The 14,966-nt window shown below is 42.0% G+C and overlaps 1 protein-coding gene across 2 annotated transcripts in view; it reads right to left on the bottom strand.

The window, feature by feature from the left end:
• Window positions 1-2,846: 2,846 nt before the first annotated feature.
• Window positions 2,847-14,966, bottom strand: part of USF3 (upstream transcription factor family member 3) — a 46,935-nt gene continuing 34,815 nt past the window's right edge. For both annotated transcript variants that reach the window (XM_081235765.1, XM_081235766.1), the window contains exons 7-8: window positions 12,553-12,649; window positions 2,847-9,854 (exon numbers count right to left, since the gene is read on the bottom strand). In XM_081235765.1, the coding sequence (XP_081091891.1) occupies window positions 3,424-9,854; window positions 12,553-12,649 (6,528 nt within the window). In that variant the 3' untranslated portion in view covers window positions 2,847-3,423. The remainder of the gene's footprint in view (window positions 9,855-12,552; window positions 12,650-14,966) is intronic.

The following is a 14,966-nucleotide window of genomic DNA, read 5'->3' on the forward strand; positions in this document are numbered from 1 at the left end:
ATTTTTAAAAGTTGATCCTCACTGCAATTCACCCTGATATGTGACTGAAAATCACTGAAAAAGAACATTCCTTCCTCGTTCTTCTCTTCCCAAAGTTCTGATACATTTTATAAATCATGATCACTCTGGAATTTGCACTCCTTACTTAGAAAAAGGGTGCCATCTCTGGTACACCCCGAAGGTCTTAAAATAAAAATAAAAATAAACTTCCTGGAGCAGTATAAAACATCCCCAAACAACCTGTATGTACCAAAAAGAAAAAGAAATGACATCAACGTTGATTTCTTTTATCCATGATTGACACATTAGAAGTTTTTACATGATGAGAAATCTGAAAATTTTCACATCAGAAGTTGCTATGTAAAATGTTTAGAGGAATCAATCACTTTCTGAAGCTGTTTCTATGTGAGCAATAACACTACGAGAGAGAAATGATTTAATCAGTGACTCTCACTTATGACTCATACCTAAGTTAGTGTATTTCTAGAAATTACAAATTTATCTGTGGAAATGGTTTTACATTCTCTAGACATATATTAGCAAGCCATAAGTAACATTAAATTTACTATAACAAAAATTGACTATGTTCTCTGCCATTCCTTTGCCAAAAATTATACCCAGAGATCGTTAGATATTAAATAATAAATTTCCTCCCCCAGATCATATAGCTCTAATTATCAAATACTTAATACTGCTGGTAAATCCAATATACTCGGGCTTCCCTAGTGGCGCAGTGGTTGACAGTCTGCCTGCCGATGCCGGGGACACGGGTTCGTGCCCCGGTCCGGGAGGATCCCACATGCCGCGGAGCGGCTGGGCCCATGAGCCATGGCCGCTGAGCCTGCGCGTCCGGAGCCTGTGCTCCGCAACGGGAGAGGCCACAACAGTGAGAGGCCCGCGAACCGCAAAAACAAACAAACAAAAATCTCATATACTCGTGCTTATAAATCAAGTAAGATTACTGTGCTCTGAGCATTTTCAGAATTGAGTTTGTGTATAAAATGATCTCTTACATACATACATACATGTCTGTAAGATAATTAGAGCTACATGTAAGCAGGAGCCAAATTATTTGCAGATGGTCTATCTTTCCTCCAATGGTCAAATAAGCCTTACTTAGGGGGTAGAGACTCTTTTCGGGATCAAAGTGTTATATTCCTGGAATGAAAGCTCTGAGGAATGTAAATGCTATCTCTGAACAGAGCTGAGCAGAAAAATACAATCGAGGCAACAGAGAAATATCTGCAAGTACCAGGCTTGGGGCCTTTCCACTGAATGTTCAAATCGAGCTTCTTCTTAGCCTGTTACCTTAGTTCCAATTCTAACAGTCTCCAGTTCTTCAGAACTCAATAGCCACTGTGTGTGTGTTGGCGGGTACAGGAGCAGGACGGGGAGACAGAGAGAAAGACAAGGTGAGAAAGAGAGAGGGAGGAAGGGAGGGAGGGAGAATGAATAGCTGAACACATTGAAACCAGTCCTTGAAATGAGCAGACTGGACCTTTCAAGAACAAAGAAAAACTTGAATGTTAAAGCTTAAAACTCAGTTTTTTTTTTAAGTTATAAACCTCACATATTTTTTCTCAATTGACTACTGTGTTTATCTGCTGTCTTGTTTAAGTAACTTATTCGTGATGCTCTCCTATTCCTCCCCACGAGCGTTTTGAAGGGAGAAAATACAAACATTTTTCTTATTTTTTTTGCCCCCAGGAGGCTGCCTCAGCTGGCAGCAGGAAGAGACGGGAAAATTTGGTGAGAACAGTTGAAGAGGCACAGATGACCCTTTTGCTGAGTCTTTAATAGAGGTATTCACTGGAGTTAACTGCTCTAACCAAGCCTTAGGAGGCTTTTTTTTAAGGAAAAAAAAAAAAAAAATTCTGGTCCGTGGGTTCACTTTGCTAACAGAGTAGACAGAACAGTTTATATCTCCCACTCCATCCCATTTTTGGCAGACTATAACAACAACAAAAACTAATGGGCTTGAGAATGTGAGTACATATAATTGTTTTCTTAATTTTTAATTAAATTTTCAAAATTCAATTCATGAATTTTGAATATATTTTTAAAATTCATTATTAACTTCAGCGGGGATTTTAAAAAACGCTACATCAAGTTCTTCTACACTTCAGCAGGTCTCAGGTCCCAATTCCTCATTTTCAGATGGCAGGCCTATTTTTAAAGAGCCAGTTTATACTTTAAAATCTATGTCCGAGTACACACACGCTCACAAACATGGACATATGCAAAGACAATTTTTTGAAGCACCATTTCACATCTACCATCAGGAAAAATAATGAACAAATTTATCTTCTCATTGTAATTCTACTATGAAGGGTAATAATGCAATATACAATGCCATATTTTAAATATAAATATCAGTAATGAAAATACTGACAGAGCTTAAGACTCTGTTCAGAAATATTTTTAAAGTAAGGCTCAAATAACCGTGTAGATTCCAAACACGCTATTTACTGATTAGTCCGTAATGATTAAACAAATATAAACTTAATTCAAGATCAAATAAATAGAAGAGAATTCTACAACAAAACTCAATGAATGAAACAATCTTTAACTGAACACATGCAAAACTCCACAATGCCACTGCTTTTATCCTTATGGCCTGATGCAAAATGCAAGTACAAAATGGAGAACATCTATGTACTTTGCTTTTTAGCTTTCCACTTTTAAGGCTACTTGTTTAAGGAAGACCTTTGCTTTACAGGATCTTGGCACATTAAAGGATAACATGGCTCCCTAATTTGGAGAACAAGACATGACATTCAGATAATTTATGAATTGTTATAATTAAGAAAGAAGTCTCTACCTAAACCAAACCTTGGGAATACAGGTTGATTAAACAACTCATTTATTTGCTAACTGCTTGACTTGAATCATGGACATTCATTCTACATTAAGTCAACACCTGCCATGGGTAAGAAACTGTTCTAGATGCTGACACTGGCCCATACTTGGTTATGAGCCATTGTGTTATATCGAACTGTCTGTATTTTTGGAAAGCAACTCAATCAGCTCAACTATCTATTTTACAAATTATCAACAATCAAGTTTAAAATCTAGGTTCCTTCCTACCACCCAGGACACACCAAGATGATCTCCCTCAACTTCCAGCCGATTAATATCTAGGGCATGTCAGATTACAGATCAAACTTGAAAATGTAAATCTGCTTGGAAAATTTAAAAAGTACACCATGCAGTTAAAAATGAAAGATAATTTGTTTTCGACGACCCAGTATTTGCCTCATCTCTGACACGGCTTCCCTATATTCAGAAGATAACTGACAATTGATTATACAAACACAAGGAGATACATTCACACAATCTCTCTCTTCCTGTGCACATGTGTGAATACACACACAAATACATTTGTAACCTCACCCATTACATTTATGTTTAGTCAGTCAGTATTTAAACAGCTGAACTGCAATCATGACCTAAAATATGGCTTATGTTGTGGGCAGGTCTGTTTGAGGACTGCTTGGAAGAGTCCGAAGCAGAGGAGTTTGCTATCGTAAGCAAAGGTGACATTGCTGAGCCATCAGGGAGAGCTGTAGCTATTTCTGGAAACAAAGATGTCATATTAAAATTGGATAAGTGAGAGTTGGTCATGTGCATTGGGGGCATGTCAGGGAGAAGAGGAAAACTTGGTTGAGCAAAACCAACAGGTCTGGGAGGAGATAAAATTGATCCAAATCGGTTATTCAAACTTCCACTGTTTACCTTCTCTGTGCTAGGATTCGAGAACATTTGATTAGAAAAATAGGGGATTGAAATATCATTGGACAGTGTAGGATGAGCAGGAGAGTATGGGGGATAGAAGGAGGGGAGAGTGTTTTGGGGATCTACAGGGATGAGGGCTGGAGTTCGAGTGGCACTAGGCTGAGTAACCTGTGGAATGAAAGAAGCATTAGCATTTATTGGTGGATTCATGCCACCCTCAGGAATAAATGGAAAACCAAAATTTTGTGATAGTGTATGCTGGTCAGGTGCTGAATTATCATTAGGTACTTGTGGGCCATCAGGCATGAAACGAACAATACTTCCTCTCTTTTCCGTAGTGGGTTGTTGGCGTCCGAGAATCATACTGCCACTAGTAGACAGAGGAAGATGGGGAAGACTTGGATCAAAGACATTACTGTGTCTTTGGTTTCCAGAGCGATTCCTTTCAGGTTGACGAATTTTGGAACCACTGCTGTCTTGCAAGGGATGCCTTGATCGCTGGGGAACTGAAGAACTAGTCTGACGTACAGGAGGCCCTTGGTCAGCATTTCCGTGAGACACAGACGGATGCGGCAAACCTGGCCTTGCAACCCCGTGCATGTTGGTTGTGACTGGAGGGTTCATGTGGCCCTTGGTCCCGTGACTGTCAGTGATCCTCATGGGATTGGACTTCTGTACAGAAACGTTGGGACTTGTGTTTCGACCTTGAATATCTCCCGAGGAAGAAGAACTCGAAAATGGAATATTCAAAGTGCTGTTCCTGGTGTTAATTGCACCCAGGGACATGTCACAACTCTCCCTATTCTGACTCTCACTCTCTCTTCTAATATGGACACTTTCATGAGTTGGGGGACAATTATATTCGATTGCAGAGGAGGGACCACACTGTGTATTCCTCTGATGCTCTGGGAGTGATCTCTGGCTCCCAATGACCTGATCACCCAGGTGAGGGGCAAGTAAACTCTGCATGAAACTTTGGTGACATGTATTTTCACTGTCCCTTGGTGGGACAGCATTTCCTGTTGGGATGCTCTGAACTGGTGGGTAAGGTAATCTCTTTTGGCGGTCAATTGGTGGTGGACCAGGGTTTTGATTAATTCGAAAAGCCTGGGACTGCATACTCCTCAAGGACGACACAGGGTTACCTATTTCATTATTTCTTGAAGACTGTACTTCAAAATTACTCTGGGGCTGCTGACTGGCTCCGCTTGGCTTAAATGTCTGACAGTCAGAAAGGCGGATATCTGAGGTAACAGTATGGTCCACACGACCCTGCATATTATGAATGGCCAAACTCTTATTTCTGGGAACATCAAGGTAGCTTCTCATTTCAAGCTGATCTGAAATTCTGGAGCCCTGAATCGATATACCCATTCTCTGCTCTGAATTGGAAGATGACTTTCCAATGAGTGCCTCTGCAGAGTAACTTGAAACTCTGTTTCTCTCTGGCCTGTGTGGAGTACAAGTCATGTCTGAAGGTCTCGTCACAATACTCGGTTGGGACACCATTTGCTGCTCTATGCCTCTTGATGTCAGAAGCCTCTGTATTGGATTATGCCCAGATACGTGTTCAGAAGAAAGCCCCGCACCTTGTTGCCGGCTTCCCACATCCTGCTGGTGCATGATGTCTTGACTGAGATGGTTATGGTGACTCCGGCTTGTGGAAGGGTTTTCACGACTCTTCTCTGGCTGGGAGCTTCCAAAGTGTTGCTGCATCTGTTGCTGCATCTGCTGATGGTGGGGGTGTGGCTGACCGCTCTTGGGTCGGGATTGGTCAGTTCCATGGTGCTTGGGTTGTAGAGAAAGCTGAGAGGCCTGAGTGCCCTGAACGAGAGTCCTCTTTTTCTGCATCTGAACCTCCTGTTGCAGGGCTCTCTGTTGGTGGACGTGGGGCTGAGAGTGGACAGAGCTCTCCGCGTGAGGTACGTGATGCTGCAGTTGATATAAGTGATGCCTCTCTCTTAACTGCCCCACTTGCTGCTGCTGCTGCTTTAAGTAGAGATGGTTACTATGCAGGTGAGGCACCCCTTGAGCTGGCACATGCTGCTGCAGGGCCTGCAGATGTTGGCTGGCCTGCGTTTGCTGCTGCTCAGCCACGGAAGGCTGTGAATTGCACTGAACCTCAGTTTGCCTCAACGCAGGGGCCACAAAGTTGTTACCAGGTGGGAATAACCGCATAAGGCCGTCTCCATGTGCTGGGTTGCTAATAGGCACAACTGAGTTTGAAGAGTTGGGAGGGATTTGACTAACCATCATTTGAGTTTGGTCGGAAATGCTGTCTGGAGTTCGGCTCATCAGGGACAGACCTTCAAGCCGGAGGGGAGCCGGCTGACAATGCTTTTGACGTTTAGCTGAAGACAGTAAAAGGTCATCTTGGACAGCACGCTTAGCAGAGTTTTTACGGCTTTCATGACTTGGCTTTAAGAGTGGCTCTTGAATCTGTGGATTTGGTATGGTACCAGCCATAGTATTTAGCTGTTCTTGGGAGTATTCGGTCATCAGAGATGGTCCAGGAGGCTGACTGCCATAGGAGCTAGATGAAACCGTCAGATTAACTGTTGCAGGAACAGCTGTTTGCTCTGAAGTTTGGGATAAACCAGCGCAGCTGACCAGAGGATGGCTGATGCTGCTCTGATGGATAAGATTATTCACACTTAAACTGGTGATGCTTGGTGGCTGAGAAGTCGAAACCTGTAAAGAGGCAGTTGATGTTTTCATTCCTATAGAACAACTTGGTTTTTCAAGGGGCTGACCCACAGTTGCTTCAATTGAATCCTGAGAATTAAATTCATTTGGTGTCGCTTCTGCCTGTCCTGGGCCATTCTCTTTAGATATCTGTGTTTTGAAAGGCTGGTCTCCCTCTAAAGAGGATGCTTCAGAAGGCTTTGAAGGAACTTCCCTTATATCAGCCTGGGTGCCAGCTCTTCCCTTCTCAAGGTTCTCCTGGTCAAAAATAGCTCTTGCTGCAAGAGCAACTATATCAGTTTGCTCTACAAAGGTACAGCTGTCACACGTATTAGTCGTTGCATTGCTGGTGACATCCTCTCTAGTTGTTTCAGGAAGCATGGATGCAACTGAGAAACTACGACTACTGCCAGAGCTGGTTGACATGGGGGAGTCAGCCTGCCTACTGGTGAGCAAAGAACCATTAATAACCTCCTGATCAGGGATGCAGGAATGATGCTGTCCTGGATCTCTGTCATCACTGCTCATCAGTAATAGCTCCTGTTTGGGATGTAAATCAACACTTGAATGGACTATTTTAGAATTTTCTGAAGAAAAGTCAGGATGGTCCACCTGGACTGAAAGAGATGATTTCTGAGGGTCTTTTTCTTTAGCAAGATCAGATAGCAATGCAGTTAAACCCTGCCCCTTTAAGAGACCTGTGGTTTGCACTGTAGCTGATGAATCTTGCTCAGTCCTGCAAGGTTCAGCAATGACTTCTACCTCAGAAACACAGTCATTACTTGCAGTGCTCGTGGCAGATGACAAATCAGAAACCTGAGAAACCAAAACGTGGGGATCGTTCGCAGACGAAATCAACACATTGGCTGAAGTGCAGGATTTGGCAGCATCTGGCAATGCCAAACTAGTTGGCGGCTTATCCTGAGATGTCTCTCGTTGGAAAACGGGGAGAGAATCTTTGGATTTTGCTGGGGCCATTGTAAAATGTTCACTTGTTACAGATTCTTGGGAGGATGAGCTAGACTCTTCTGCTGACTTAGATTTGGGTATGGACTCAGCTATCACTGATTCAGAATTCAGAACATCCAAAGAATGTGAGCCAGAAACACTTACACTATTTGCCTGGGACATAGTGACAGATGGTAACACACCAGGGAGGCCGTCAAGAAGTCCATCATTACACGATGGCTCTGTGGAGCCTTCAGTGCTGGGGCAGTCTAACTTACCCACATCTCTGGCTGGATTCAGAGTGCAGGCTGACTTATTAGTGGCTAAGTGTTTCTTGACACTCGGCTTCTTATTCAGCCTTTTGGGCTTCATGTTAGGCAAACAAGCTACAGTGTTCATTGAGGGAGTGGTCACTAGATTATACATACTGGGTAGTGTGGCTGAATTCTCCCTTGTCATGGGAGATGCTACAGCTGTTGTTAATGAAACACAGTTAGCTGTGGTGGTTTGACTATTTGCAGCAGTTTGAGGATTGGCAGGCTGGCTAACAGACAGTTGTACACAGCTTTGCCCAGCCATCTGCGATATGCTTTGATTGAGGCTGGCCAAAGCGCCAAATGTATTCAGGGCAACATTGGTATTTGGATCTTCGCTGGTGGTGGGTTGAATAATTTGCATAGGGGTTTGACTTGTAGTTGCTGATGAAGACATCACAGGCTGCAAAGCAAAGAGCTGTCCATTTAAAGAAATGGTTTGAGGCTGTTGTTGGTTTGACATGGTTACAGAAAAAGTTTGTGTTGAATTAGATGCTGATAAAGATGAAGGTCTTGGTAATATGTGGACAAGGTGCTTTCCTCCAAAACTCTGTGGGGTCGAAACATTTTGCACTGAATTGTTAGAACCTATGATAGCACTGGCTCCATTGACAGGGAGTCGAACAGAACCGGGAGGTGGAGCAGAGAGGAGTGGCAAAGGGTTCTGATTAGCTGCCTGTATGATGACTATCTGTTGACCTACTGTTTGGTTGGGAACCTCTGCCCTCATCATTGTTGGGCACGGGGTGGTACTGGGTGGCTGAAGAATGATAACGTTTTGATTAGCAGGAGCTGCGTTAACAGCCGACCCAACTGGCTGAGCCATCTGAATCACTTGCATTGCTGAATTCAATGGAAGGATACTTTTTGGAGGCTGAGATTTAACCTGTGGCTGGGCAATCAGTGACTGCATAGGTAAAGATGGACAAGAAGGCAAGGTTACAACTACTTGCTCAACTGGCTGCCCATCTGCTGGAAAGGAATTATTCAAGTTGATGCCTGTAGCCACACATCTACTGTGGTTGGCCATGGTGGGGCTAGTACCAGACTCATTTAATACCGGAGTCACAGCAGAAGATGGTGTCTGGCTTAAGGGCTGAATAGTGTTTCCCGCCAGTTGCAAAGTAGTCCACGTCGTCTGCGTGTTTCCAGCTGAGGAAATTCGGGTAAGGCTATTAATGTTTTTCAAATCTGAAGCACTAACAGCTGAAGAAGGCAAAGAACAAGAAAGAGTCCAACCACTGTCCACAGGGTTTGCAGAAAGGGTGCTCACAGGGGTGGTGGTCTCCCCTCCTCCAGGGGCAGATGGGGCCACCACCGCAGTAACACTTGTCAAGTCTGCACCCTTGCTAATGCTCGCTGGACAAGAATCACCTGCAGATCTTGGAGGCTGGGAGCAAACTGTCGTGGTAACGGAAACAACAAAGTTGGTTTGAAAATCACTTCGGCACTCCTGTACGCTCAGGCAGGACTTGCTTCCTTGGTGCCCTTTAGTGGCAGCTGCTGAGCAGCTGGAGGAGATGCTTGTGGCACAAGGGACTGTTTTCTTCAATGATTTGGGGCTCTCTTGCCCATTCTTATTTTCAGAAGAATTTTGATCCTTTAGACATGTGTGCAATGAATGATGCTGGGGTGGTACAGGCCCGACAGGGACAGTGATCAGTGAGCCACTGCTGGCACCAAGCACACTCGACTCGCTTTCGGAGGTGGAAACCTCAAGAATATTTTGAGCAGAAATGGTAGCAGGAAGACAAAGAGGAACAGGCTGGTTGGCAGCCAATGCAGAAACCGTGGTCTGATGCCATGGCTTGTTTTCAGAAGGGTAAACTCCAGAAATAGACACAGGAGTCACAAGATTGCAAGTCCTCTGTACTGGCACCACATTGGCAGTTTGCTTCTGTAAATTATGACCAACGTTAAAGGTTATCCCCTGAACAGCTGTTCCCTGGCTATTTCCACCAGGCTGACTCCCGTTGGAATAAACAATGATATTCTTTTGAACCTGGTCACTGGGAATAACAACAGAGACCTTTGAGTTTTTAAGATTTCCTTTCCAGTGGATTGTGGGGTCGTCGTATAAACATATGTCATTTGCTTTTAGTAATTCAATATATCGGCCATTTTCTTTTTGAATTTCTTCCAGTTGTTTACGTAGCTTTTTAATTTCTTCAGCTATAATATCAAAAACAAAAATGAAAAAATTATCTCTAAGTGTCAATATTTATAATAATTTAAGAAATAGCTGTATACTAAACTACTGAATACTAATTTTAGCATTCTAAATACCTCAACTGAGAAGCTTCAGCTCTTTTCTAATATAAGTTCTTTCTTCTTTTTAGAATGGTATCTCAAATCTCTATCCTAATCCTTTGAAAAGTATGTATCTTTAAAGGTCAACAATTCAAAGGTCAAAAATTACTCATAATGTAGAAATCTCAAAATTCAAAATAGGGCAGCAAGGAAAGACATCATGGTAACATGCTAGGAAAATAACACTGAATATCAATATAATAGCATTTAAATGTTGCAATAACTAACATTACTTTATGGTGGTAACAGAGAGTCTTTTTTTTTTTTTGGCCCCTCTGCACGACTTTCAGGATCTCAGTTCCCCAACCAGGGACTTAACCTGGGACCATGGCAATGAAAGCCCAGAATCCTAACCACTAGGCCACCAGGGAACTCCCGACAGTCTCTTTTATAAATGGCTTTAAACTGGTTTCTATTTTACCCTTTGAAACAATAGAGACCAAGCAGAACATGTAAGAAATAAGATGGGAGAGTGCTGAAGAAAGCACCACCAGTGAAACTTGCTTTTTCCTTGGTAGGGCCAATGTGTGTATGCTAGTGAGTAATGAAGATGTCCGTGATGCCCTACACTGTTTTAAAGGAGACAGCCTCAACCATGGATACTAAGGGTCAGCCTTGGCTGTTGGTATGTATGCTCTGTGACCCTATACATCCCCACCTGACTTGCCATAGTAGGTATTCTCCCCCATTCTCTCCGCCAAAGGCAGCCGATCCTCAAGGCCAGTACCTTATAAGGTAGCCTGAAGTAACAAGTTCTTTCCCAACAAGGAGAAGATGAGACTATCAGATTGTTTTTCTCAGCTATTTAAAGAAAGAGCCACAGAAGAAAGATGCCAATGTGCTATGGACATTAGAAATTAAAGGACAATTATCATGGACCAAATAATAAAGAAGATGGTTCTCACTTATTGTGCACTTACTCTATGCCTGGCACTTTTCATTCACTGTCTCATTTAATGATAATAATAATTAACAACAACAACAGATAACATTTATTAAGCATTTACTCTTGTGCTGCGCTTTACTCTAAGTGCTTTACCTGTGTTATCTCTTTTAATCCTCATAATAACCACGAGATGGGACAACCACCTTTGTCATCATCACTTTTAGCTGTAAGAAACAGGTTCAGAGTAGCTATATAATTTGCCTAAAGTCGACTAGATAGATGCTATGATTATCCTCATTTTAAGACAGGGAAACTGACACTTGGAGAGGTTAAGTAACTGGCCAAAGGTACTGAGTGAGCAAAGGAAGCCGAGACTCAAAGCCAGGTGGGCCTGACTCCCAAGACCACTGCTGTGGCCACTGTGCAAGACTGTCATGTGGACAGTGAGTATGTGGAGGAAGCTGCTGGGAAAAGAAGAGAGAGCAGATACAAAAAAGAACCAAAGAAAGGATCATGAGCGCGATGACAACACGGTCGGACTTAAGCCTCGGGTGCTGCCCCAACCCCTGGCCTGGCTGTTCAGCTCTTCCTGAACCGCCTGCAACTTGTATTTCTTCAAGTTTCCCTTTTCCCCAGGGTAACTCGATTGCCTCAGATGCTGGGCTGTGAAACCAGAGGAGTCCTCATTAGAAAAGTCTATACATCACTCTAGCCTTACTATCCCTTTCGTGGGTGCCTCAAAATGGTTACCAAATATTGATTATGTATCTAATTGCCTGACAGCATCATAAAACAGGACCTGGACCATAAAAGACAGCTGACTGAGGGGAGGGGTAAGTTGTCAGCTAACTGAAAGTAAACAAGAATTCAGAATGCCGACCTTCTGGATGTGCTTTCCAGCATCCTTCTCACTTCTTACAATAAACACAGCCCAGCATTGCTCCCACATCAGCAAATTCTGAGGTCTGTCTCCTTTTAAGGTGATCTACTGAGTTGTCACAGGAGATTCTCTCTGCTCTTGTCAGAGACATAAATAAAAGACAGTTCAAACTGGCCTACCACTCGGAGCTTTCTACTTGCCTGGGGTATTTTTCTTTTTAACTGTTACAAGGAAACCTTCTCTCCAATGCAGATGGGAAAAGAGAACTCATCTGATAGCATAAAAAAGTCACCTCTAAAACTCAAATGTCATTAAATGACCAGGCAGTCTCATGCACACATTACATGCAGTATAAACAATTATGAACTGAATGTTTTGGCCTTCTGAGTTAACTCCTAGTTAAGTCCTGGCACAGGCATATCTTTATCTGTTTTAAGTTTCACTGAGCAGGACTCCCGCTGCATCCTCTTATGGGATTCCCCTAGCTGGAAGATCCACCTGGAAGGAAGGAGATCCAGTATTATTTGCATCATGAGTTTAGCAAACATGAAGTACAAGAAGAGTAAAAAATCAAACTTGTGTATGCCTACAAGGTTAGAGTTGCTCAAAGAAGGGGGAAAAGGGGTCAACTAGGTTGAATTTATTTGCAACACTATCCTCACTGGCCCACCCAACGCATGATCTTAATGTATTGGGGCAAAAAAAGCCTTCTGTATCCTAATATAAGTTGCACTGTGACACAAAGGCCTGAACATTGAAAAAACAACAGAAAGTAAGAATCTTAACATCTTTACCTTGTTCATTGTTTCCTCCATTAAGCAGGAGTTCATCATTTTGCCTTTTCAATTCTGTTATATACTTAAAGGCTTGGTCCAGGATCATATTCTTGCTCTGCCAAAGAAAATCAACCATTTAAAAGTTTCACTGAAGGGTAAGAACTTGCCAGAAGAAAGTTAAAGCTTTTGTTTTATCACATATATGTGATACGTATCTTTTCAAAATTTAAAACTGCCACCATATTCAAAACTTCTACTGTGCCTCTTTCATTTAGTAAGTATTTATTGAGGTTCTGTTCTAGGCACTGGGGATGTAATAAACAAAAGGGACAAAGTTCCTGACCTTGAGAAATATTATTTATTTATGAGGAACTATTATATATTAATATCTATTTATATTTATAAATAAAATCAGGTGGTGATAAATATCATGAAGAAAAATCAAGTAGGGTACTTCACTTTCTGTTAATCTAGTCACCTCCCTTGCCCGGTCCAGGTTTGAGTTTAGATGCATCTTCCTCTAGGAACTCTTCCCTGGGCCTCTCTGTTCTAGCACTCTATATTTTCTTGGCTAGATGGTAGGTATTATTCCCCTCTTACTATGATATTTACTGTGTGCTTTATTATTCCAGATCACAGAAGAGCATAATGGATGGGAGCACAGATTCCCCCACTTAGCATTTCTGTAACTTGGGAAAGTTACTTAGTCTTTCTAAACCTCAGTTTTTCATTTGTAAAATGGGGCTAATAAAAGTACGTACCTTGAAGGGTGTGGTAAGGATTAAAGTCTTTAATATAGAGAGAGCAATGTAACACTCTGAGAACACAGTTAGTGGGGTATGGAAAGTGCTTAATAATTGCTAGCTTCTTGTAGCTACTGTGTGTCAGGTCCTATTTTAAGTACTTCAAATGCATTATTTCTTGGACTCATTAGAAGAACTATATTGTTATTCCTTATTTGTTCAGCTTTATTGAGGTATAACTGACAAATAAAATTGTAAGATATAAAAAAAATAATAGTAAAGTAGGGTAAGGAGGGGGCCAGAGAGATGGCAGAGGTTACTCTGTGCTGTGGACTGAATGTGTGTGTCCCCCTACAATTCATGTTGAAGCCCTAATCCCTGATGTGATGGTATTTGAAGGTGGGGCTTTTGGGAGGTAATTAGGTCATGAGGGTAGATCCCTCATGGATGAGATCACTGTCCTTAGAAGACATGAAAGAGGTGATCATTCTCTCTGTCATGTGAGGACACAACCAAGAAGAAAGCCCACATCAGGAACCGAACCCGCTGACACCTTGATTTTGGACTTGCAGCCTCCAGAACTGTGAGAAATACATTTTTGTTATTTAAGCCACCCAGTCTATGGTAATTTTCTTATAGCAACCCAAACTGACCAAGACATTCTGCTACAATCCATTTCACATAGGGAGGTTGGGGAAGGCCTCTCTGTAAGGTGATATTTAAGCAAAAATCTGAAGGGAGTACAAGAAATTATGCCCTGTGGATATGTGGAGGAAGAAGGCTCAGGTATCAGGATCATCAAGGACAAAGGTCCTCAGGCGGGGCTGAGTTTGGCATGTTGGAGGAATAGTAAGGAAGTGAGTGAGACTAGAGTCAAGTATATTGGGAACAGTAAGAGGAGAGAGGCCAGAGAGAGCCCTCAAGACCATGGAAAGATTTTAGATTTTAATGTTATTCTTTACTCTGTCAACCACAACTACAAACTATTCTAAATAGTAGGTTGAGATAACAGTGTCACTTGATTGAGTTTTGGCGTCATGCTCCCAATATATTCCATTCCTAAGCTTTCTCAAAAAGATCATATTTTATGTCAAAGTTCCTGTATTCTTTACTTAAATTTTTAAAATTGAAAATATAATATATGCATATGGCAAAAAAATGTAAATAATATGAAGAGATATATAATGAAAAGTACATTCCTTTTGACTTTAGCCCTCCAAACCCCTTTCTGGAGTCAACAACTGTAAGTTACTTGTGTATCTTTCCAGAAATATTCTATGCCAATACATATATATATATATATATATATATATATATATATGTATGTATATATATGTATGTATATGTGTATATATATAAACATATATATATATATATAAATCTTTTTTAAAAAACCCAGATAGGATACTATAAACAGTATGTTATATGGATGCAACTAGAGATTATCATACTAATTGAAGTAAGTCAAAAAGAGAAAGACAGTCCGCCTGCCGATGCAGGGAACACGGGTTCGTGCCCCGGTCTGGGAAGATCCCACATGCTGCGGAGTGACTGGGCCCGTGAGCCATGGCCGCTGAGCCTGCGCATCCAGAGCCTGTGCTCCTCAACAGGAGAGGCCACAACAGTGAGAGGCCCACGTACCGCAAAAAAAAAAAAGAGAAAGACAAATACCATATGATATCACTTATA

The sequence above is a fragment of the Mesoplodon bidens genome, assembly GCF_964165515.1.
Source record: "Mesoplodon bidens genome assembly, chromosome: 5".
NCBI classification, from domain to species: domain Eukaryota; kingdom Metazoa; phylum Chordata; class Mammalia; order Artiodactyla; family Ziphiidae; genus Mesoplodon; species Mesoplodon bidens.